At 36.3% G+C, this 27035-nt stretch overlaps 2 protein-coding genes across 2 annotated transcripts; one reads left to right on the top strand and one right to left on the bottom strand.

Annotated features, from left to right (window-relative positions):
* Positions 1-662: 662 nt before the first annotated feature.
* Positions 663-12707, top strand: LOC112570185 (sphingosine-1-phosphate phosphatase 2-like). Its single transcript, XM_025248495.1, has 3 exons — positions 663-1442; positions 4529-4618; positions 6646-12707. Exons 1-3 carry the CDS (start codon positions 750-752, stop codon positions 7234-7236), a joined length of 1374 nt encoding a protein of 457 aa, XP_025104280.1. The 5' UTR covers positions 663-749; the 3' UTR covers positions 7237-12707.
* On the bottom strand, positions 12051-26814 carry LOC112570184 (DNA annealing helicase and endonuclease ZRANB3-like). The gene is made up of 19 exons (XM_025248494.1): positions 26514-26814; positions 25970-25988; positions 25313-25491; positions 24748-24982; positions 24257-24375; positions 23622-23763; positions 22178-22375; positions 21672-21839; positions 20885-20956; positions 20270-20449; positions 19588-19746; positions 17612-18934; positions 17061-17191; positions 16775-16895; positions 16314-16496; positions 15864-16004; positions 15208-15311; positions 14816-14924; positions 12051-14393 (listed from the first exon to the last, which is right to left on the bottom strand). The coding sequence occupies exons 1-19, from the start codon at positions 26804-26806 to the stop codon at positions 14202-14204; spliced, it is 4068 nt and encodes a 1355-aa protein (XP_025104279.1). The 5' UTR covers positions 26807-26814; the 3' UTR covers positions 12051-14201.
* Between the last annotated feature and the right edge of the window lie 221 nt (positions 26815-27035).

Raw genomic sequence — 27035 nt, 5'->3', positions numbered from 1 at the left:
GTGGGGGAACTTGCTATCGTGATATCTGAATGGGCTATTCAAAACCGCTGGGTACCTGATTTTATCAGTACAGTCCTGAAATGATTGCAGGAAAGCCTATGGCGGGCTCCCTATGCCGCGACCTACACTTGGTTTTGATCCTCTTTGCTTTGAGTGTTTATTGTCCCTGTAGCTATTAAACCATCGGACGTTTACCTTTTCAACTGGTTTCTCGCACTAGCAAGTTTCTGTATTTATCAAAATGTACCTCGATAGTACGTATAGTTACAACTATATATGATAGAAAGTGAACCACTCATACCGCCCGAAACACGCAATTAAAATATAAAACCCTCGGCTTTCCTGTTGACTGCTTAGATATATTTACACATAAGTGCACCCAATATCTTATTTGTCTTATCATGAAAATCTAAATAACACTTAAAAATAGTTCAGGGCTAGTTCATTTTGCTGATGCTCGATCGAGCTGGGTTTTTTTTTTTTTACGTTCTTTTGGACATTATAATGTGACTTAATTTTGTGACTTAATGATTTGTTCCAAAACTAGTGACTAGTTCTCAATATAAATACAGCGTGCTTTGTGATATTTTCAACAAAGATGCACACGTACATTCGGCAGTACTTCTTCTCGCAATAAAGGTGGCGGCTAGAGTGGGAGTGGCGTCCCCTGTTTTTCCGGCATAGGCGGCGCTGTGATCTGTTGTCGGGTCGTGCCACCGGCTCCAAACGGACATCCGTGACGAGCGAAGATGACAGGCCTGTGGAAGTGGCTTGTGTCTCTTAACGATTCACAACTAACTGCAGGTTTTCAACGATTGTGTGGTATAGAGGTTTTTAACCATTCTGATCGGAACAAGTCCATGTCAAATGGAGGCATTCATCAAGAACATCCTGTCTGCGACGGCAATGGCAATGTTCCGACATTAAATGGTTCAGCAAGTGGTCACGCAGAGGAGGCGTCTTTGAAACCGCGGGCAAAGTCAAAGTACACTAATGGTTATATAGTACACAAGAGTGCTAATGGGAGCGTGCAAACATTGCAGAATGGAGCCACGGACCTTAAGCAGAACTACGGACCCAATGGTAACGACGAAAGCAGCGAAACAGAAAAGCAACAATATAAAATCAACAACAAAATCCTCTTTTACCTCTTCAGTTTTGGTGCCGCTTTGGGTAACGAGATTTTCTACATAGTATTCTTCAGCTTCGGAATATGGAACTTCGATGGTAATGTTTTCAGAAAAGTTACGATGATTTGGTGTGCAATCATGTATCTTGGTCAGGCTGCAAAAGACATTATATGCTGGCCCCGACCTAGATGTCCGCCGGTAGTACGCCTAGAAGAGAGGTACGAACTGGAATATGGAATGCCTTCGACACATGCCATGGTTGGTGTGGCCATTCCGTTTGGAGTGCTGTGCTTCTCATATGGCCGGTTTGAGGTATGCATTAGATTGATAATAGCTTCAGTGTGACATACAAGTCAGATGCTCTCTCTCTGTATATATATATTCGCGGTATTGGTTCTAGGAAACCGCCCCCCTCTGCTCTCAAATTGTGGAGATGTTCAAACCTCTTACATCAATTGACATTAGCATATAACTTACACACATCATCATGTATACTTTAAATGATCTGTAGATTACTTATAACACACTAAGCAGTTTAAATACTGTGTAAATAGTTTTTGTACTATGTTGTCTAGGGAATAACGATAAAACAAAAAGAGTGTGCATGTTCATAGATACATGCATTGCAGGTCTAACTTTGTAAACACATAGTACTCAGCAAGGACAAAATTTTCTTCCTTCCAGCACTTACAAATTGCTTTTATTTAATGATTTAAATAAAAAAATGCAGCCTTTTCTTTTTGAAACTTTATTGTTTTTAAAAAAGTGTTTTTGGTCTGTGGTTGGTTGAATCAAAGATGATAAAACTGGTGAACCACTGAGACTGCCTATGGGTAGTGGAGACATGTTGGCAAGTTGCACATCTGCTATACAGAAGCTTGAGTCAACTCTCAGGTTTCATTGTTTGGAACTAGAATCAGAGCTTGCAAGAGCTCTTTCACATTCTTGATTGTCTAGAATATAATGCATAAAGCAGGAACATTGCTGAAATTAGCAGTATTGTGTAAAGTCTTATGGTATATTTTTGGCATTTAGACCAGTTATTTCATGGGAATAAAATACATAATACTGAGATTTTGTGAAAAGGAGAAAGACAGTCAAATGAACTAAAGTTCTTTGCTTGGGGATATTAAACAATTCTAGTGGACATGTTAAATTGTGAAGAATGATTGTTATCAGGTTTATATATAGCATATAGCCCTGAATAGAATTTGCATGTCAGCAGGTTGAATAAAAACAATCTATCCATCAGAAAAGAAGGGTGCAATCAGATAATGCCAGACTATGTTGCAGATATTTACTAATTTAAATATTTTATGCAACAAACACAGTTACTTACTGTAGTGCTGGGAACATTATGTATGACATGTAAATCAGACAATTTTGTTATCTGAGTCTAGGACAGCAGACACAATATTATATAAGCAGCTTGAAGCAGAGTAGAAAGTAGATTTAAGAATAAAATCATTGATGTCCACACTTGTGGATGTGATTGATCGCATTTAAGTTTGTCAACAACTGTGTTCCATAAAAATGAATAAAGGTTTCTCCCTCTGCTCAAACATACTTAAAAACTAACCACACAAAAACACACAAGATTACTAATGTTTGTTCCAATCCTTTTTGAATAAAAATATATGATTATAAATGTGTGCTACATTATAACAAAGCTTTTAATAACAAAGAACTTCTAAGCATTGCTTTTCACATAAGTAGCACATAATTGCATATAAGGATGTACTCGCATTCAACACTTCAGAGTGTGTGTCTGCAGATTTTGCTTTTTCTTTCTGCTTCTTGAGGATTTCTTAACACATGCACAGTGGATCATTTATGTTGCGTTCAGTCAATAGAGTAACCATTTTCAATACAAGAGACAGTATCTGCAATAATAAGCCCAAAAGAGGTTTTTTTCAGAATCAGGAACTTTAAAAAGAGGCAGCAAGAAAAACTGTGCTGAAGAATCTGAAGTTATTATAGTCCACTTAAAATGAAGAGCAAAAGGCTTCGTAATGTTCTTCATGTCCACATACTGTGTAATTAAAACAACAAATTGGAATGCTCATGCAGACTTCTACGTACACACTGATTACATTTTGTTGGCTGTTAAGAAATAATTGTTAATAATTTGATTGTTAGCAGTTGTTATCCATCTGTCAGGACTCAGGTGTATGGATCTTTATTACAGCAAAACATATTTTGTGCAGTTAACACAGTTATGCATGTGATATTACTGTAGAGAAACTAAGTGGGTAAGAAACGTGCTGAGCTGCAGACAATTCTTCGTTATTTACAGTGCATTACTTCAGTGGAGTTCTGTTACATTTATATTGGTTATGATTTCCCAAATTAAAAGTAGATGATTTGTGTTGACTGAAGGGAAGCCTGGAATGGTAGACTTACTGCTTGGCATCTCAAAAATAATTTTGACTGCAGCTCTGAGATACACTCTATAAAGGAAACCCAGAAAAGATATTTCAGTCCAGCACATGCACATTGCAAATTGTCAGTTCCTGTGTGAGAGCTGATGGTCCACTTATTTAATTGTCTTTGGTTGAATCCATGGACATGGAAACCAGTAGATTAAGACTGAATATTAAAAACAAACAACCTTTGTTTTGGAGACAAGTGCTGATGCCTTTTGGGAGATAAATTGAAAATTAAAGAATATTAATTGAAAGGTATGACTTTATTTATTTAGCACATCTTCATTTTGTCTAATAGCATCAATGCACAATAATTGACTAAACTAGAGGATGTGATCTGTGAAACACATCTGGCCTTTATTATAATAAAAAAAACTTAAGTACAAAGTCAGGTTATTGGATGTCAGGGTTAGGGTTATGGATGCAAATAGAGTAGGTCATTATTTTATATTGTATATTCTAATTGCAAAATAGTACTTGCATCATTAATGCCAAGTTATGCATTCAGTTTACAATATGATTATTAATACTATATCTAAGTTTACTGTTGAAATAATACTTATGTGTTCAGTATATTCTCACTTTGGCTCATTATGTCTTCACATTTTCTCCAGAAATTTACTAGCAGCTTCATAGTATTCTGTTTTAAACTGTTGGTGGCTCTCTGTCTGTTCCTAGACTTTTTCCAGTTGATGGGTGGGCATCATGAGTTGCAGTAATTGTGGTGTTGGTGGCTCATCCCTATGTAAAGAAAAATTCATGTGAATACGACTATTATAACAGGTCATCACAATGCTGTTCTCTGTGTTACTGACTTTGAATAATTGTGCAGCTGTAGATAATATAGTCTTGAAGATGAAACAGTTTAGCATGTATAAAATAAGAAATTATATTTGTAGTACTACTAATAATGGAGTTTTACTCAATTTGACTGATATTTTTAAAGTGCATGTGCATCAATATTATGTGCAGTTTGACTTAACACTGGGTATATTGGTGGCAGTATTTTGGTCAGCTCTTGTTAGCTGCAGCCGCCTTTACTTAGGAATGCACAGTGTACTGGTGAGTACCCATTTGTATCCTCTGCCAATTTAAAATGTCATTTCATTTTCTTTTTTTGTGATCATTATCCAATATTTGCAGCATTATATTTGCATTTTGTTTGCATAAACCGGGTGTCTCTGTGTAAAATTCATCTCAGTCACAAATCAGTTCTCAGAAAATCTTTAATCATTATTGGAAGATACTGAGCTTAGTCTTGATAAGATTTGTATACTTTCAGATGAAGGTTTTTGAGGTGAGGTGTAATAGTTGTAAGTCACATCTTGATGACTGATTACTTGTTCATAGTTGAATTAAATGTTGGGTAGAGAGAATAGGAGGCACAGCTTGACATTTTGAATATAGATAGACAAAATCAGCAGTAACCTTGTGAAGAGTGACTTTGTTTCAACAGGCACCATAGCTTATCCGGCATGGCTTTATCTTATCATGTCATATTTACTGTCACTTTGATGTCCACTGGGTATCAAAGCTATCCATTTCTTATTGTAGGAAATTTCAAAAGTCATTTTATTGTGTTTGTTTACAATATAAATATTTCCATGATATACTATAAATATGTTTACCATAATTTTACTTAATAACATTAAAACACACAAACCTCATAGTTTGCTGAGAGCCTATGCTTGATGTAATTATTTAAACCTAGTAAGTCAAATTTAGCATGAGGTTTCTATTTCCATGTAGGAATCTGTATCTGTGTATGTATAAACTTTACTTTTACTAAAAACAAGGGAAAAACAAATAGATCTTTCCCACTTTAGCTACATTAATACTAGAGACCGATTTTCATAGCTGTAGAGTGCAAAGGTTCGCATTATAAAGTTGGGTAGATTAGAATCACAAGCCACAAAATCTGTTGGACTATTTAGGTCAGGTTTGATAACAGGTGTTGTCAGCAGTTCCTGGGTTTCTCAGTTCTTCTCCACCTAATTTGTCTAAGCATTTTGTGACTACTCTTATTTTGTATCTTAGTAGGTGTGAAATTTGAGTCTTTCTTACAGTCTCTTAGTGGGTGTGAAATTTGAGCCTTTCTTTCTGTCTCTGAGGAAGTCTGCATGAAGGTTGTCACTGTTTAAAATCACAGCCACTTAATTTTTCAGTAGCAATACAACATTGAAAATTATGGCGGGATATTCACAATTTATGAAGGAAAAAAATTCGTAAACTGTTATTAGTTTTTCTTTGTCACATTTTTTTATTCATGTATCATTATAGATATATCAGGTATAGACTTGTCCGGGCCTGAACTTCCCGGTTGACAAAAAGTTTCTTTGCTGAAGCAATGGCCTTCCTGAACTCCACCGTCTTGTGTCGGCAACAAAAACTAATTGAACATGGAGAAAATTTATAGGGGTATATAACCAACAGTGTGAGGAGTAGTGTCTGCGAGTATGGGTGAGAGCGATATTTGTTGAATAGCTTGTGACCATCATCACCTCAGATTCCCCCGAGTTCTATCACTTGATCAAATAAATGAAATGAAATGATAGTTATATTTATGTGACTTGTAAAGAGCACTGATCTGATGAAAAATACATAAAGGTGCTAGAGAGTGAAAAATCATTAACATTTTGTAAGCCTTCCGCTATAATATTTACTATTCATTTATATTCGTGTTATTGAAAGTGAGGTTTGGAAAGGAAACCAGACTTAACTAGAATTGTTGTTAACCTATGTCTTTCAAATTTCATTTTAGTTTAAGAGCAGAATCCACAATTTTAGTTCTTTAAGAATGTTGATGCTGGTCTTTGTTGTCAACAATTGTTGAATACTTGATTCTAAGTGGGAATTTTTGGATATAGTAAATTATGTTGTGACTGCATTAAAGAGAGACCTTTTGTTTAATCACATGTAGTTTTTCTACATTTTACTTATTAAAAAGTGTTCTGTCTCAGAGATGTGTAATCTTTGTGTAATCACATGTAACTGTTCTGCATCTCACTTGTTAAAAAGTGTTATGTCTTTAATAGAAATGTAAGATGATGTTTTTAAAAGTGTCTTGTATGTTTGTGAATCTGTTTCAGGATGTTCTGGTGGGCATTGTTTCAGCAGCTTGTTTGATGCTTCTTTTTGTTCCACTGGTAGATGTGTTAGACACACTGTTGGTGGCCCATCCTCTGAGCTATCTTCTGCTCAACTTCGTGTGTCTGATCTTGTGCCTGATTTATCCTCGCTTGGAACAGTGGTCCACAGCACGTGGGGACACTTCCCAGGTGCTGGCTGTTTTCTCTGGCATTTACCAAGGAACCTGGTTTCTGGCCAAGACCTGTACACCAGAAATGGCAACACAAGCGCAAATGTCAGCACCAGCTGGGTGGTCAGCGTTGTGGGCTGGGGTGGCACGCCAAGTGCTTGGAACCGCTGTGATGGTGGTAGTCTTTGGCATTGTGAAGACAGGGGTATTACACACTATGGCAAAAGTGTTGAGACTGGATCCAAAAGACCCAAAGACAAAGCAACACCTGGGGGTTGAGTTTCCATACAAATACCTCAGCTGCTTGGTCTTGGCTTTCCTAGCCTCTTGTGGCATGCCCATGTGCTTCCAGATGTTGGGCTTGCATCGTGGTAACTTCCTTTTTGAGGTCTTGGATCATGCACACTACTTTGGGCTGTAGTTTTCCTGCAGCCATTTTTTAAATGTCAATGAAAGAACAAAATGTATGAATAATAATGTGGAATGCTTGCCATATTTCTTTTGAAAACTGCAGTTAGGTTGTGTATAGCTGTTCTTAAAAAGGTATAGAAATGAAAGCATTGGTGAATTAATAACTCAAGGAATCATAATCGGCACTGCATACTGGAAAACATGCTAATATTATGTTATCATGATGTTTTGGGTGTGTGTATACATCTGTGTGTGCATGAGATGGGATGTACAGATGCTAGCAAGATGTCAGTAACCTTCACAATCATATAGTTTAAGTATTTATAGAACTATTTAAGCAGGTTGCTTGACAATATTTATTAAGATTAGTTCAGACAGATTGTTTGAACTTCTAATTTCAAAGAAAAATGGGGGTATTGCATGGGTAATTTTTATTTCACCTCATATCAGTATACAACCAGTTTTTCATTCTCCACATCATTTTGAGTGGCTGATTGTTTGAAAACTGTGTGTAAGTTATAATATATTGAAATCAGCTCTTAAAACAGTATTTAAAACATTCTGTCTGCTTTGCCCTCACTCAATTTTTTTAAAAAGTTTTTTATACTTTGAATTTAAAGTATTTGTCATTTTCAGTTGTGTGCTTGTGGACAGATATTGTCCAATTTGCATGAAGGAATTAATCTTGTATTTAATATGTGTGTGTATAAGATGGAAAAAGCATATGTGGAAATGTTATAGTAACATAAACACAGTTTTTCCTTGATAATAGTGTGCAATTTTTCTATTGTTTTTTATACACTTGTGATGATACTTCATTTCCTTTCTTGCCCAACACTTCTTGTGGAATTTTGATAATGTTCACAGTAAGGGGTGGGGAAAATCAAAAGATTTTGCTCTTTAGGCAATATTCAAAAGACAGAAATCTTTTTCTCATGTGAAACTTTCAGGACATATGAAGCAATTGGTTAATCTGTCTCAGCATGAAGTACAAGTCCTTTTGTCATGAATAAATTATACAAAAATAAATGTGTCCTATTTGTAGGGTTTAAAAGGGTAACTAAATAAAGTATAAAGATTAGGAGATAGGGGCAAGGTTTGATGGCCATGACTCCGTGATTCTAGATCTTCATAAGTTGTAGTCATCTGCATGTTGGTGAGACCAGTCATCTTATTTTAATTATTTTGGAAAGGTCATGCTTTAAAAAACTGACCTACCATGCTTTCATTGTAAAATTGCTGACTTAATAACAAGAATTGCTGCTGGTTTCCCTTTATATTAAAGGCATGATTTATAAACATACGTTCATGCTTGATTTTATTTTATTTTATTTTTTTTGAGGAATTTTATTGGCTTGTGTTTAACCAGGCCAGATTTTTCAAATATGATTTTATTGTCTTTACTCCAGAAGGGAAGACCTTAATCCTACACAGATAAACAAGATCTAGTCAGTTGACCAGAAAGTACTCTGTATATCAGGGACTTGTAGTTTTGAGATTTGTGTCATATTAAGTTCTTTATTACCTGTACTTATAAACTTGAGTCACAATTCTGCTATGTACAGAAGACTGACAGCTGCATTTTCTTTTCTTGTTTTTTGACTAGCAGATCATTTCCTTATTTGCAGTGAAGGTGAGTAATTTGCACAAAACCACATAGTTCCCACAGCGCGTTTGTGCCGTTTCCCAGAAACTGCAATAAACCACATTTGCTGCCTTGGGTGCTGTAGGAATTCACATTTGAAGACAGAGCTTTAGTCATCCTTGCTTGTGAGAGTGATATATAGTGCAAAAGCTATTCATGTTCTACTTTCATATTTGTTTCACAGGTCAGTTGAAAATTGTGCTTCTGGTTGAGAGTGAAATCTGCTAACTTGTCAGTTGCTGCTGGTGTAATGTTGAAATTTGAAACAGTCAGTGCTGTACTTTTGCCAGTCAGGTTTACCTAGCTGCTGAAGAATATTTCCCTAGACCTTTTCAGTCTTGCAGATGAAATCATTCTATTGCTTGTATTTGATGGAGATGTCTTTGAGAAGGTGTTTTTTGAGAAATGTGTCTGTTTTTTTTCTTCCAACATAGGCTCTGTCCCTATTTAAACAGTTCATGCAGTCACCAGAGGTACTGCTTCTGCAGGTTTGGAGAAGACACACATAGCTTTATTTTTCTTGTATCATTCCAGGATGTATAAAGTTCTGTTAATTTTTTTAATACATTAATAATGAAATAGTACAAGATTTTTAAGTGTAGTTTAGTTCTCAAAGTGAACAATCTACCCATCATAAATGCTTTCCAAAACATTTAATGTCAAAATGGCCACAGAGTTGTATTGGCCAATGAATTAGAGGAACCTAGGTCAAGGTAGTGGGGAGAGAGGAAGGTAGGAAAAGAGAGATCGACTGTGCTTGTGTGACAGCAAGAGAAAGAAAAAAAGGTGTTATCTGCCAAAGCGACTGTAAGATGCAGATCTGAAAATGTGTTGAAAAGATTTAAGCAGTATTTGCTGAGCTGGATGCCTGGTGTTTTATTAAGTGTGAATCTGATTTACTTGTTCTTAAACCTTTTTTCTGCTAACAACAGCAACATGTGGTTTGATTAGCATTATCAATCATTGAAGGTTGCCGCAAATTTAGGCTCATGCAAATGAAGTGTTCCCACAGCATTGTGTCTACTGTTGTGATGTGGAAAAGAAGATCGATGCCTCTGTCCGCAATGTAGTGAGAATTAAGTCTTAAATCTTGCAGACAGAATACAGTTATTTGCTTGGATTCTGAGAAATAGTATCTTGTTATAAAAGTAATCCTACCATTTCAAATCTGTTTTGCCCTTGTTTCTTAATGGAACAAACTATTCTGGTTTATACTTTAAAGTATGTCGGTTTTTTTTTCTTCGCAGCTGTAATTTTTTTTAATAGGAATTATCACAAAATTATTGCTATAATGTTTCTTTAATTTTTGTACACTTGGTTGATCACTAGCAAAGCAGTATGAATGTTTATAAATATTATCAGTAATTTAGTTAAATGGATGTTTATTTGGGCTTTTTAAACTCCTTTTTTCTTTATAACCACACATTTTTTTTTTTTTGCTGTTTGTATTTATTGTTTTAAAATATGAACTTTCTTGTACGTAATCTGTAATTTTCCAACTTTCTTTTGTAGAAGCAGATGTATACTGGTTTTAGATCACCTCTATAGAGGCAACCATTTCAGTTTAGCAGCCTTTTTCTCTGTTTCAGAATGGCTTTTAATAAAGTGAGGATACAGTGTTATTTAGTTTAAACATGCTTAAGGAAAATGCATGGTTACTGTTAATAAGTTTAAGAAATTCTGGTCATAGCTTATTTTTCACCAAAGCTGGCTGCTTAGTGTTATTTTGAATAAGTACTTACATCCAGTGGTAATTTTGCACACTAATTATGTAAAACTATGTTAAATGCTGTATGCTAGCTAGCAAGATCATGAAGTGTTTAATTTTTATGTGAGCATTTTGAAGGTATTTTTAAAGAGATTAGTTTTTTTATGTTTAGTCTACACATAAATGTATTTAACTTATTTTTTTTCTGTAACTCCAGTGATGCTGTTTCTCTTAATCCAAGTTTTATGTGATTAAAAATGATTTTTTCCCAATGTGTTCAGGCTAACAAGGCAACCCCTGTAAAGATTTGCCATGTGGATTTATATGAAGGAACACTGCATTTTGTGATTTTAAAAAGTCTTAAGTTAAACTGTAGTGGCAGAAGAAAGCAATTTATGTAACTTTTCCTGTGCTGCTTTAACAGAAAGATAGCTCATATGTTATGCAAGCTGTCTGGAAATGATTTTAAACATGAAAAGATTGTTGAAAATTCAGCAGATGTTTTCTTATGTTTGTAATGATCCATGCAGTTCCATTATCAAAAGTATCATTTGAGTACATGGTGACTGATGACCAGTTCATAGTCATCATACTCTATTGATTGAAACACAGTTTGCAGAATGTGGGTAGATCTGTTAGTTCTGGTGTCCTTAATTTAAAAATAAAAAACCTGTTGCAGGAGCATTTCATGATGTCTTCATACCTAAGAATAATTCAACTTGCATTAAGAGCTTTTTAATAAATTTTCTTGACAGATACATTCAATATCATATATATCATGATATTCACAAGTTTTAGAGAATTTAATCTGCTTTTAACCCATTTCTTCTCTAGAACATTAGATCAGAAATTTTGAAAATAATATGTATTGAAAATACATATGAATATATGCACAGCCCAACACAAAGAAACTGAAAATTTAGATGTTAGGACCTCTGCTTTTGTCTGATGTTATATGGGTGACAGGAAGTGTACATGAATTATGGAGCGGGCGTACATTTTAAAAACAGGTTGACACCGCCAGGCCCCCTCATCTACCGTCAGAAAAAGTGATTTACAGCACAAGGGACTTATAAAATGGGACATGTGTCCTCTTGCGCTCTTCCAACCTTATCAGTATTGTTTCTTTCTGCTACCCCACTCCCTTGCTCTTCCAGCCTACTAACATAAAGCAATTATGACACACCAAAGATAAATACACTGGCTGTAGGCCCTGTATTTCTCCGACAATATTTTTAGCTTGCACTACTGCAGTGCCCAAATTTCCTCAGTGTCCAAAGCATGTTGCAAAAAAGAAAGTGTGACCATTACTTTTTCATATCTTACACTGAACTATGCAGGCAGGGAATCCCTGTTGCACCAGACCTCTCATGTCTGCATCTACTCCCTGACATAAGTTTTTTAAAAATCCAATTTATAATCAGTATGGGGAATACTTGTGCATATCTGAGAGAGTGTGTTTTTTTTAAAAAAAAAAGTGTTCATGCACCAGCCCATGTTCATGCTGATTAAGTATTTATATGGTTTACCTTACTGCACTCTTACATTGTTGTGATAATGTTATCCTAATCAGACCCGCTGCACACATTACCTAATTCCCTTCGCTTTAATTAGACAGGTTTCTTCTCTGCACCATGTGTCATATGTAATGTTTAACCATCATTCATTTCCTAGATCTCCATTTTTAAACACCTTGCTTCTACCTTTTATTATCAGAGTTGGAGGTATCGAAATTGGTGGTATAAAGACATTTCATTTTTGACTTCTAGTCACCAGCATACTTCTCTCCTCATTTTCAGTAGATTTTGCCAGTGCTATTTCAGATTTTCATTTTTTGGTTCCATTATTGTTTACATGCCTTGCTGTTCCAGTTATACGGCGCTTTGAGTTTCAATCAAGAGGTACAAGCGTCTTTGAAGGGAACTATTATTATTTGTGTGCTTTTTTTAAAACAAAGGTTGACAGATTTTAAATAACTTTTTTTTTTGAGAAGTGTGTGCACGTTCAAGGAATTACAATTTTTTTAAGTGTTAAAATGTCACCAAAGGAAGAGAATACTTAAAGACCTTTTATAAGTTTGTTATTGATGTTACTTAGTTCATCTATTGAATAAACACAACTAAAACTTTCTGGATTTTACTGATTTGTATAGTTACAATTTGCATTCTTGCATTACTTGTCTCTAGCACAAATATCTGAAAATCTGCTGTCAGCATAAATTATAATTTATGGCTTGTGGTCATTTATTTAAATACAGAATGAGAACAATAATTCTCTATAAGTTTTCAACAGCAGCTTTTAGATACAGCTACACAGGTAGTGAACTATCAAATCTACTCACAAAATTTTTATCAGCACTGATACAGTATCTGCAGCTGTGCTCAGATGTTACATGTCAGCCACACAAAAAACATGCATTCTCTCTTAGAACTGCACATGCTTGCATCTACAGACAAGGTGAAAAATAATCTACCTAAGCTTGTCGATGATGCTCCAATATTGTATGCATCAACCACATAGATAACCAGTAACCTCCTTCTGCCTTCCTTGTGTACTTTGTGCACTGATCTTTGGAATGCAGAAAAAAAAAAAACCAAAACAAAAAAAAACCCCAGAGACTATGAATCAACAAAGTACTGTTTTGTTGATGCATCAAGTTGACATGGATGATGACATCATTAAAACCTTTAAAAAAAGAAGTAAAATGATTTTATTTTTGTTTTAGAAGTGCACATGATGCTAACTGCTTAGGAGAAAAAAGCAATACAGTTTTTGACCAGTGGGGAAGCAGATAAATATTAAAAAAGAAAGCTAATACTCTTTTCTCAATACATGCTTGCACTTTGATTCTTGCCCATACAATGGTTCAGAAAGGTCCGTTGTGAGCAACATCACGTGTGACAACTAGCCTCCACTTTTTTGGATCATGATTAGATAATGAGTGAGATAATTATTTTTACCTGATCTTAGACCTTGCATATCTATAATCAGCTCCCTATGATGAATTAATTGTATTAGTATACCCCACCATATAACCTTAAAAAAATGTTGTGGTGACATAATACCTTAATGGAGAAGTGCACCCATTATCACCCATGACAATCTTGTCAGATTAGTAACAATAAAATCTGTCCCCAGAGCACAACTGTTCTAAAGGACTTTGAGACCGTACAGGCTTAATTACAGGCTATAATGGCAGCGCTTTGTTTCCTGAAAGGTTGCCATTACTTTCAAGTTTTTTTAATTTCTCTTCCAGTTTCTTTCTGAGCTTTTAACCTCTTGCAAAGAAATGTGAACTGTGTTGCAAGTAACAGTAAACAACCTACAATATCCAAGTACATACATGGCAATAACAGCTGTATTATTATTTGGTTATTTATACTAAAGAATGTCACTAGAATGACATCTAAGTGCTGGCCATTAAAAATATAAATCCTGCAGTAAACAATAATGTAAATTATAACTTTAAAAATTGAATTAGTGTGTGCAATTTTAAATTGACTAAATAAACGTTTGTGAAAAGAAAAGCCTACCCTTGCCCTCTGCCAAAAAAAAAATGAGGATTGGTTGGTTTCATAAAAAATTCATCTGAAGGAGGATCTGAAAGTATAAAGTTTTTTTTTTAGGATTTCTTGAAGAATGCAGTAATGTCCCCAGACCTGGCAGCGCTTGACAGCCTGCGAATTGTAGCACATTTTCCAGCTTGCTGTGATGTAACCAACAAGTGGCAGGGGGTACACAGGGTTCGGAGGTTGTCTATATCACACTGCCCTCCTCCTTCCCAGACAGGCCGGATGTGATCCACATGCCAGAACTGATTTGACAGGCAGACATACAAAATGTTCTGGGGTTATGTCATCTTCCTAATAACAATGATCAATGACAAACAGAATGCTAATTGACAATGAATCTTCTGACAATCATTAATCATAGAAGCCTAAGTAAATCTTCCATTTTGTGGATATAAAATATATGAAACTTTCAGACGCTCTTAATGTCGTTGCTTCTTTCTAAAGTCAGGTAATTAAATAAGTAAATGTAAAATTCAAAACATTTTTAAAACAGTTGAAAATATATGTATAACCACTGCAGAAAATTAGTGACTTTGTTTCCATCTACCAAATTTCTTTGAGAAGCAAATGCAACCCTATCCGCATTAAAAGAAAAAGGTCAACAATACTCCTTTATACGCATGTGCGCATGTGGACACACACACATACTCTCTTTTTTACTCACTAGACCCTCTGAAGGCTTGGTGATCATCTGCTTTTTGCGGTCAACTCCAGTTCGAGCAAATTTGCTCTGGCTGATCATTTCTGCTCGTTTTCTGTGATCTTTTGTGTCCCTGAAGAACAGACCAGCAGAAGAAAACTTTATTAAAAATTAAAGTGATCCTAAAAGACATCAATACCTGATGACAACTGCAGTGAACTTTAAATTAACTATCTTATCTGTGCAGCAATATTTTACTAAATAGCTATATTCTGGGTTGCAAGGAGAGCCGGCTATCAATCACTCCGTTTTTCAGAAAAAAATCTTCAGAATAATTGGTTTACAAATTCATAAATCCTAACACGCAGTAATAAATAACTGTACATTAATGCATCACACAAGCTCAGCAGACTGACCTAATTCTGCAGAAAAAAGAGTGTGCATCAAACTGGCACAGTTGACATACACCATGCTGGATGTCGTAAATGGTGCTGCGGATGTAGCTTGTACTAGTCTTCATCTTAAACACACATTAACATGCATAGTAAATGTTGAAAATGCTGGGAACACTCAAATAAATTTACTCACACTCTTTCAACCACACCTGCTACAAAAACCCCTCCTGCAACTCAGTTTTTGAGAGAATGCAGAATTTTATTATTATCAAAGAGATAAATTTCAGCTTTTGTGTGAAATTTTGTTATATTTATTGCTGGTTTATAGTTGTTTGTGTTTGAACCCAACAAACTTTTGACTAAACCATGCAAAATACTTCTGTTCTGAGGTATGATGGAATGTTGTTGTGAAAGAGTTACTTTTGTTTTAGTACTCTGAAATAGTGTTGGCGTATTTTAGTTCAAGTTCTGTCTCAACATAAGCTATGAAGCAGCTGTATGTTTGTCATTAGAGACTGAACAATGAGGAACTTCTTCCACCTCTGCCATAACCCCCAAGAAGTATAACAACAAAGGAGAACAAAAGAGATCACAATTCCAACTAAAATAAAATTCGACTTTAAAAAAACCCAAAAAACTCAAATGAAAATCCTAATGAAATAGGTTTTAATATCTACCCAGTGTGCATCTGCACATAAATGTGAACAGAATCGTGTTTTCCATGCATGGTCTGCTTTAGAGACATTTATTGAAGATGTGAAGATGCTACAAGGTTTCTGGCACTGAAGACACAGTGGGTCACCTGAAGCAGAAAGGACCTGAAACGAAGAGAAAATGTAAAGCACAAAATTAATAAAAATGTGTCACAAAGTAAGAAGTACACAGACTGTTACTAATATATTTCACTTTGCTCGTGCCTTGTTGAAAATTTATGCTGACAGCTTTTTCAAAAGGTAAAAAAGAAAATCACTGAAAAATATCAAAATACAAAATTCACACACTACCAAGTTTATTTCAGTGATATGAGATCACAAAATTTTACATTGCCAATTTATAAACAGTGCAGATCTTTCCACTCCCCCCCCCCCCAAAAAAAAAAAAAAGCATAAAAAAGACTAATTCTACACCTGAAAAGTCCCAGCAGCACCATGGCTAGTCCCAGAGAGTATCTCTGATTTGTCTGTTGTAGGCGAGGAGGTCACAGTGCAGGATTTGACAGGGATGTGGGATGTCTTACTGTTTTTTGAGATCTTTCGAATGTATCCTTTCAACTCACCGGCCTTTTCAATAGCTTCTATCAGTCCATCATCCTGGAATGTAAAAATTACTGTTTGGACAAGTGCTGCTGACTGGGCGTTCATGTGTACTATAGCTGCTTTTTTGTTCTGCATACATGAACATTCTATAGAAGTATTTAAAAAAAATTTTCTTCTGGCATCAAATGTAATATTTATTCAAATGAATCCACCCATAACATTTGTTTTGTTGTTTAATTGTTGCTGAAACTAGAAGGCAAAAAAGAGCTAAATGATGTTGATGCCTAAGTTTTTTTCTTACAGACTGCCTGTCAGACCACAAATTTTCAAACCTTGGTTTTGTAGCGCTGCCTGTTGTTGCTGTTGTCTGTGCGCACAGTGTCATAGGCAGCAAGAGGGTTTCTGAACATTACACATTTCTTCCTGATTAGATGTCTCTTTGTGTCTGTCAGACTTGAAATTGAAAATCAGTGTTTAGAGAATGTGAACAGGAATTTTTACCTATACACAATTATCATATAGTCACAATAAAAGAGAAATTGCTCTGCATGGAAAGTGAAAAATTTTGAATTATAAGAAAACTTTACTTTCCAGCTTTGCTATATTCTTGTGTTTTACCTGTTCCACTGTCGCACAAATGTTTGCAATAGGTGAAGGTGGTGAGGATGATGAAGGAAGGAGGGGAGGTCATTCAAATTGCCCAGCTCAACATCAAGAGGCAGGAAGTTGGCCTTCAGTGATTCTTCTGACTAACAGGTTAAACGAGGCACATTATAGGCCAATCTCAAACCTTTAATACAACTTTATTTCTTCAAGAGGGTAATTAGGAAACATGTATTTGCTTATTTAAAAAAAAACAATTTAGGAAATACTATATAAAGGTATTTAAAATATTTTTTAAAGTTTAGAATAATTTTAAGTTTGTCCTCTAAAACTGTGAAAGCAACGAAAAAAGACAAAATGCAATGCAAGCTTAATTTCAGGGTTTCAAAACAATAAATGAATAAACTGTCTATATGTGCACCTGCATGTATTTGTATGTATACAGAACTTGTTTCATGGAATTGTGCTTTAATGTATTTTCATGCAGTTTTTTTATAGCAACTGACATGGTAACGAAAAAGAAAGAAAGAAATGGAGTTCTATTTCATCTGAAAACAACTACTCACCTCATTGAATATGTAAACTCTCCCTGTGTACACACTGCAGCAAAAGTGAAAGAATTTGTGGACAACACCATTAGAACTTGTATTTCTATCATCCAGCACTCCACACAGAGACTGAAGTGTTTCAGGACTTGATGGCCCTCCACTCTCAGATGACTTGCAGCGAATGAGTTTTGGTGCTTTAGGACTTACAGCAAATGAGTTCTGTCCTGACCCTGTCTTGCATGAATCACTTTTATAAGATTCACTTGCGCCATGACTGTTAGGAGAACAAACTGATGGCAGTTCCACAACATATCCTTCTAATAGATCACGACGAGCAAATTCACCGATATGAGGAGAATCTGTGTTCTGGTCTTTGTTATCCATCACTGTAATTTGCACGTCTGGTTTGTCTGAGCTCTGCTGCTGTAGACTGTCTGAGGCCACTGTTTCAAAATCATTCGTGTAGCTGCTTTTTAAAGCAGGTGATGACCTTAAATAATCCAAACCATTTTTTCTGGACTGGGTGTTCTCACCCTGAAGCAAAGCACTCTTCTTTGTCTTGCTGAGAGGTGAACATGCGGCAATGCTGGATGACAAGGCAGCATCACTGCTCTGCAAAATGCTGCTTTGCCCAGGGTGATGTTCATCCATGTGAAAACCTGCTTTCCTTTTCTTCTTTCTAGGAGTATCACACATTTCACAGAAAGGCAGCAAAGAGTGGTTAGAAAAAGTGCAAACAGAGCAGGACCAGTCGTCAGGCTGGTGCTTCTGTTCACACAGTTCATTCTGCTCTTCACTGCTTGACTTGCTCAGTGATGCCAGCGGAGCACCTTGGCCATTCAATGACTTGCCTCGGAGGGATCCTATCTGTGAGCTTGGTGAAGAGGATTTTCTGGTACTTTCTGTCTGCATTACTTTGACCACTTCTCTTTCCTGTACATTTACCATGTCACCACTGACTTTTGGAGCTGTCTTGTCAAAGACTTCACTGTCTCCATGGGTGAACTGCATCTCATCTTCACCCCAACAGGTTTTGACTTTTCGTTTTCTTGTTCTGAGGGAGAAAGGTACTTCCTGAAAGTCTTCGCTGAGATCACTGTCACTAGTCTCAATAAGAACAACACCTTGAGTACCATCTGAGCCATATGACAAATGCACTGGAGATTTCAATCTGGTATGCGACTTTTTTTGTGCTTTTTTGTGGATTGTTGACACATCAGAGGGTGAACCAAGGGCTGAACTGATGGTTCCAGTCTGTCTGCAGTCTTCATGTCCACATGCAGTTTGACATAAATGTGACTTGGGCATGAAAAAGTCTAAAATTGACTTCTGGTCTGGCAGCTGCAAGGGAAAGCAACATCTGGCAGTTCACTAAGGTAAGTGATAAAAGGTAAACATTAAATAGAACATTACTACTCATTCTCAGGTACAGTTACTTTCACATAGTATGCAAAAAAAGATAAAACTTTTTATACAAGAGTTCCTTCCTTGTAGAGCATTTAAAAAAGAGATCAACATGGACCACTAATACAGACATATCTATTTAAAGCACGAGAAGCCTCACCCTAAAACATACTACACTCTACTATTCCTTTTCTTTTTTCTTTACCTGTAATGCGGTAAGGAGCACAAAAGCAATGATGTAAGAGGATTAAAATAAGTAAAAAATAAAATAAAAAAGTTCTCTTTACAGGTGTTTACAGTGAAGATGTTTTAACTAAATTGTTAGAGGCCTCCGATAAAATTATAGAACTTTATAAAGTGCTTTTATAATGGGCATCAACATGCTTTTGAAAAATAAGATATATGGCTGCATATTAGACATATGACAAAGTACAATTAATCACGATGTCAAAAGTTTGCTAACTTATTAGATGCACAAGGATCTGTAGGCAAAACTTGGGGGTGAAGGGAGGGTGAGGTAACCCACGAGATCGATTTTCTCTTTGATGCTGGGATAACCATGACCAAAGTGCAATGGTTTATTTTCTTACCTGCTGAGATTGCAGGAGAGAGTCCAAATCCTGACATGGCCTGATATCTTCAGAAGAGTAACAGTCAGCAGAAGAAAGCAGTTCTACTTGAAACTTGTCACCGGGCTGGGCATTCAGTGCCTGTGACTTGCCTGTCAGGGCAGCACTGGTCACAAGAGTCTGAAAATATTCAAAGTGACTTTAAAGTGTCCTTTTCCTCCCAAATTACCTTCAACATGCCATACCAACATAACCACTGTCCAGAATGGTTTATAAAGTCTATAAAATGTACTCTTAGCATGAAGCTAAAGTTTCTACAGTTCTTCTTGAGGGCTGGGGGGTGTTATAATAAACATTTGTCTGCATTTAATAGTAGAAAAAAGGAAAAATATAGATTGGAAAAGTTGTATTTCAGTGACAGCACATATACTGATAGAGAAAGAGATGGGACAGAAATTTGTGCCGTTAAGGTATTACATGTATTGATAATAATATTCTGCAACATGTTGCATGTTGGTACAAAAATTTCATCCACCCTTACATACAACGTGAGCACATACTGCGCCTGCCACACTATACTGTCTACTGTCATACTATCCTGTTCCCTGCTGCACTATGCTGTCTGCAAAGCATGATCACAAAGCTAGTGAAAGGTTTTAAACAAGCAAATCTGTCATTAAAGTTTCCATATGTGCGTATTTACCTTTCTGCATACAGCAGCCCACACCCACTCATCCATAGTGTCTTGGGCAACCAGATAGTGAATGGGTACATTGTCAGTTTGCCCAATTCGGTGAGCTCGGTCCTCACACTGCACCATCAAACCTGGCGTCCAATATAGCTCTGCAAACACCACAAGCTTAGCTGCTGTCAAAGTGAGGCCCTGCACACAAATAAGATAAATGTGGAAAGGAAGGAGAAAAAAAGCAAATTCCTGACAGCAGATGGTTACTACACCTGCTGTATTCTGACCAGGAAAAGTGCTGATGTGTTTACTATCATTTTTTGTAGTACACTGTAATACATAACAGGTGTTGCACAATTTTGTAACCATGTAATTAATTACCTATTGCTTTGTCCTTGATATTTAGCAGTCAGCTTTTACTTTCTTGCAGGCTCTTTATTTTGACAAATGGCATAAAAACATTATGAACTAGCTGAGAATCTGTGATCATAAATTAATTAAATATGCAGCTAACAATACTGGAAAAATAAATAACCGACGCATTTAGCTAGGGAGGGATGACCCACTATCAGTCTTCAACATATAAACGAGTGATTTATAAGAGTGATTTAGCACAAATGGCAAGCAAATTACCACGCCAGCAGCAAGAATGCTGAGAATGGCAACTCGTGTATCCTCATCATTTTGGAACTGTTGCACATACATCTGTAAAAATAAAGGGGAAAAAAGTGGTAGCCCTTGAACCTCTAGCACAAAACATGAAAGCCAACTGTTATTTTTTTTTTAAAAAGATGTTAAGTTAAACACCCATTCTCACCTTTCAAGACATATCATCTTGATTATGGGAATGTAATGCTGCCTCTAATGTTTTGCTACTAAATCCTGTGTTTTACACATTCTCAGGCATTCCATTGCCTTCTATCTGATCTGCAGTTAAATTTAACCCAATCAACATTGACCAAGTTCTTTATGATTTTTTTCCCTTCTGTTTTGAGTACTAACAAGCAATTATTACAGAAAGAGGTACAAAGACTTCTAGAAGACTTGAAGTGCGAAGGTTAACAAGACATAGATACAAGGAACAGCCTTGTTATTTTTTATACAAACATGCAGAAGCTCCAATTACAGTCTAAGGAAAACACGAATGAAGTTGTTATTACAGAAAATTTTTTGAAGACTTTTATAAGAGCTAAGAATACATAATTACAACGAACAACCTTTTACTTTTGCAAAAGCTTTGGCTAGTGCGCAAAAGGAACGATGGCTCACCTCTTTCTGTGGCTATCAAAAACATCTAATATGAAGAACAAATCCACAGAGCTAAAAGTATATACACCATTTGTCTGGTGTGTGTGTGTATATATAGATATGTTGGAGTACAACGGTGTGATTCAGAAAAACCCATCCCTTGATTGCTCACCTGGCGATCTGAAGGCTTTGTGCTGCCATCTATACGAATAAACTTAACCTTCTTATTCCGCAGGACCTCCTGCACACCATCCATCATGCAGTGATGGTAACAAAAGATCAGGAACTTAAGATGGGGATTTTCACACAGCATTTGGATGTACTCTCGGACTGGACCTATCTTTAAAAAGTAAAAAACAAAAACACAATAAACAAAACTAAGAATTGAGAAGCATCAACTTTCAACAGCATTTTTTTTTTCTGTTTTGAAGATCCTGTAGTTTCTCTGCACTCTCTAGCACTAAAGAATATTGTTTAGTTGAAAGTTTCCACTACATAACCTCATCTTAATTTTCATCCCATTGTTGCTACAGATGTTCTTGTGGTTAATAGTTTTATCTAAGTCTTTTATAAGAACTGTATGTGTAATCCACACAGAAGAAACCCAGTCAAGTTGTAAGCATTTGGATTCTAGTTGTTCTCATCCATCATCTGATGCAGTCTGTGTAATCTTCTTACCTTAGCCTCCCCTGTAAGTTTGTATAGCTGCTGGATGTGGCCCAGAATCACTGTGCCTCTATGTTCTCCATCAGCATTTGTCATGCTTGCAGGGTCACCATTAGCTGTATTTCCCATGGTTCCCAAAAGATTTACAGCCAAAGATGACTTGCTCTTTTTCAGTAATGGTTTGAGTTCTGAGAAAAGTGTCAATATCTCCTGGAAATAAAGTCTTTTGCATTTAAAAAAAGCATATACAGTGGTACCTCGACATACGAGTTTAATTCGTTCCGTAACCTTGCTCGTATGTCAAATTGCTCGTATCTCAAAGCAATTTTCCCCATTGAAATTCATTGAAATGCCATTAATCCGTTCCAGCCCCCAAAACACCACCTCAGTTGTTTTTGTTAAGTGTTTTTGAATAAGAAAAAGTGTATTTACAAGAAGAAACATTTATTTATGAATAACAAATACATATTGTATAAAAACATATTAAATTCTTCGTTTGTGGAAGTGTGTGGGATCTGCTTCAGCAAATCACCGTAAATCGCTCGTGCCTTCTCACACATGATGCTTTGTGTTAAGGTTCCTCCTTGAAGCTGCTTCTCTGTCACCCACACAGTCAATAGTTTCTCCATCTTTTCATGGAGAGAAGTCCGGAGCTTAGAAATTATTGTAACGCCCCTAGCTGGCGTTGTACCCTTCATCAACTCCTGTTTAAGCACAGTTCACATCATTGATGTGCTACGCCCGTACATCCTCGCCAAGTCAGTTACTCGCACACCTTGCTCATGTTTTTCTACGATTTCACGCTTTAATTCAATAGACATCATCTTCTTCTTCGGACCCATGGTTCTAAAAATAAATGGGATAATGTTTGTAAATGTACAAAAAGCAAAAAAACACGAACCCAACTTATCAAAAATCCTTCGAAAACGAGGGAAACAAGCACACAGACTGAGGTCTAGTCTGAGGTGGGAGAAACTGTTAGACGCTGCACACGACCCCAACATCCGCCTCGCATGTAGTGGTCGTGTGCAGCGGTGCAGTGTGCGCTTCCTCGTATCTCAAATCTTGCTCTTATCTCGAAGCAAAATATCGCTCGCTCGGCGGCTCGTATCTCAAAACACTCGTATGTCAGGGCACTCGTATGTCGAGGTACCACTGTATTAATATTTTTACATTTACAAAAGGAATTAGTCAATAAAAGTGGACTGTAGATCAATTAAGCAAATAAGCAATCAATTTCTTTCAGCCATAAGAAATCAAGCATATAAAGTTTTTGGACGTATATATAAATATATGCATTATCGAATTTACAAAAATAAATTTTAATATGTAAGAATGACCATTATTACAGACAGTAAAGCATGTCACACAAATTTACTGCAGCTTACCTTCAAGACATAACACACACACACAAGGCACAAAACTGCAACCTCTTAATCTGTGCACATATTCTTACCTTCTTAGTCTGGGAATCCTTCAGGTGAAAAAGTATTTTCTGACGTTGTTTTTCAGGAAGCTGGGTCAGAACATCTTTCTTTTCTCTTCGGATCATCACTGTTTGGAGACGACTCTGAAGTTCTTCAAGGTTGCTGGCTCCACTGCAAAACCATTTCTCTTTGAGAGAGACAGCATAAGGACTCAAACCATAGTTTTTTAAGTGGTATTTATCTTAGCCCTTGGAAAAGCATACAAAATGAACCCTAAACCTTGATAAGTTAATATGTGCACTACTAACTCCCAAAATAAAGAGTTGTGTCCTGCTTGAGATCTGGATACTGCGATAAGCTGGGCAGCTTTTATCAGGTTGTTGGACTTTCTCCAAAGCTTGGTGAACAGACAGCTACAGTTGATATTTCTCAACCACTCTAATAATTTATCTGCATGTAAGCTGAACTTTTTGCAAAGCAATTTAATATATGACACTCATCTTTAGTGTAGTACCTAGCAATGGATACAACAGCATTTTCTAAAAAAAATCCATTTTTTAAAACCTTTTATTAGATTTTGTTCAAACTGAAAAAGTAATTCTGTTGAAAGATGTGTTGAACATCAGACCTTCTGTCATCATAGGAATAATTTAGCACCACTTACTCCGCTCTCCACTGGCGTTTCTTTCCAAAGTACTCCCAGTGACCTGCACAGTATTGCTTAGTGAACGACCACCAGCTGCCAAATTTCTTTGGTAAGAGCACACTAATCTGTGTGAAGAGCTGCAGGCAAACCAGGATGTTTTATAATTTTTAAAGATGGAGTGATGGAGGAGTTAAAAACAGGATGATTGCAGCATGTCACTGAGTTGAGAGCACCTAACCGTTAAACAAATTAAATTTTACTTTCTTTTCTTCCAAAGCTCTAGCTATAAACTTTCAAATGTTTCTTGCATCTACAGTTGAGTCTGAAAAAATGATTTTAATCTTAACTGCTTATTTCTGTTCAGTATTAAATTAAAAAAAAAAAATGCTGTTTCTGGACAAGAGAAAACTTAAATTATCTTCTGTAATCAAATATGCTCTCATGTGACATTAGTTTACTACACATCTTCAAGCCAACTTCACCATAAAAGAAACTGAGGTAGTACTTACCTCAGCAGGCCTGGCAAGTGCAGGGGTACCCGACAACAGGATGCAATGCTTAGCGGCAGTGGCTAAAGGCTCGACAGCTTTCCAGCATTCTGTGCGTGAGTTCTTGAAGTAATGGCACTCATCGCAAATGACAGTTTGAAACTGCCGTGCTGCTAGAACTTCTTTCATGGATGTGCTTGACTTGCTGCTTAGCAACCCATATGTTACTAATGTTACTTTGGCATCATGTATACCCCTTCATAGACACAGAATAAAGTGGAATTGTTGCATCATTCTCTCACCAAAAGAAGAAGAGAAAACAAGTTTAAAACAAAGTATAACCAAATGAATGAATGAATGAAACAGAACCTGAAATTTGTTACTTTAATTTTAAATGAGCTAAAAATTATACCAGTGATACAAGTGTAAATGGGAATTACAGGTACAATACACTGCTTGACATGAATCAGAAATGCAATTCATGTTCAGGATTGACAGCCTTGAAGTGAGGCAATCAAACAGCATAGGAAAATGCACTGGTTTATGCCCACTGATATTTCTGTAAAATTACTATTGAATAATATACCCTGTGTCAAAGCCACCCTGAATCAAGTGAATCTGTAGTGGATGTATATCCGGCAGCCATTTTTCAAGTTCCTCTATCCAGACATAACGCAGAGATGACGGAACAATGATGAGCAGTGGCCATGCTTCTTTGTAGTAGGCTGCAACAGCTATTGCTTGCAGTGTTTTTCCTAATCCCATCTGCATATTAATTAATGATTTTTATTGATATTATCTTGTTAGCACACTGGGCAGAAATCGTGACTATAGTCATTATGTGACCTGGGTCAGGGCCATGTTTACTCAATTATTATATCACAATTAAGCAGTAAATAGCATAGGTCCAGTGAGTTGAAAATATTTTACTATTGTAGTATCAATCACTATTTATAGCAGATATTTTACCATTAAACAATAAATTTCATATTTTATCATAAAAAATACAAGTTGATAACACGAAGTGTAACTTGCTTAGACATTACAGTAGCAAAACTACTATATTCATTTAGCAAGATTTTAAATAATTTTCTTTCCCTTAAACCAAAATCTAAACTGCAGCGTTGAAATTGCAAAGTTGAAGAAAGAAAAGAAATCTGCAGTTTGGTTGATGAAACAATGCATGTATTTGCAATATGAAAATAAAGTGTGTGGGTGTGAGAGAGAGAGGGAGAGTACTTACTTCATCAGCAATTAAACATCTGCAACAAAAGATAAGATACTGATGAATGAAGGTTTTAAACGCATAAAACACCATGGAATTTTTTAATAACATTTTCAGACACTTGCTGTATGCTGCTCTTTTGTTTACTCTCATAATTTCATATGTGGAAAGACATCCATGATTTGGAGACACTTTCGATGATTCTAACTTTGGCAAATTACATGACGCACCATATTATACTATCTCATGGCTGGTACATGCATTTCGAATGTTAATTGGTGTATCCTGATTAATGATGAGTTTGTGAAGGTTCGGACTTTTTTCATAGGTTATTTTCTCCACATCGACTCCATGTAGATTGTACTTGGGCTAAGACCATGATGCTGGCATAAAAAAGGTACTTCGAGTGCAATAGTCCACCAACTGCAAAGACGTTTTTGCCAGAAATAGTCTTTGCTAAATAACTGTTGATGACAAACGTGTACGGTTTATGCTGAAAAATGTTGTGATGTGAATACTGTTTGGAGCGGGAACTTTTAGAAACATAGTCATCTTTTCGTACCTTCCATTTCTCTCGATCGCAAACACGACGCCATCCTTTTGGAAAGGCAATAGACACGAAACTAGCTTTTGTGGGAGTTTAGATAGTATTTCTTCTTTAGTTTCACTGTGAATATTCGAATAGACGGAACTATCGCCGTCTCCCGCCATTCGCGCACACATGGAAGGAAGGGACATAAGTCTCACATGTAAACACATTAGTTGTCGATGACAGTTTGTTCCCTTGCGTCTCTCTGGGTCATAATAAAGAACGGGATGGTGGTGGGCAGTAAATACAATAGGGAAGGGTGGCATTTAACTTATTCTGACCCAGAGTGCCCTAGTGACATTGCCGCAGGGATCGAACATAGGCTGAGAGGGTAGACTTCGATAACTTGAATGACTGCAAATGACCAGGAGTCCACCATGTACTACACATTGACCTAGTTTTGTGACAAGCTCCAAGTGTAGTTTCTTATTTCAGCATAATTCTGTACTATAAAAATTACATTTATCATTATTAAGCTAATTTTTTTTGGACGCA

This window comes from Pomacea canaliculata, linkage group LG8 (assembly GCF_003073045.1).
Source record: "Pomacea canaliculata isolate SZHN2017 linkage group LG8, ASM307304v1, whole genome shotgun sequence".
In the NCBI taxonomy this organism is placed as follows: domain Eukaryota; kingdom Metazoa; phylum Mollusca; class Gastropoda; order Architaenioglossa; family Ampullariidae; genus Pomacea; species Pomacea canaliculata.
Note: the sequence above shows the minus strand (reverse complement) of the source record. Positions and strands in the feature narration are given on the sequence as shown.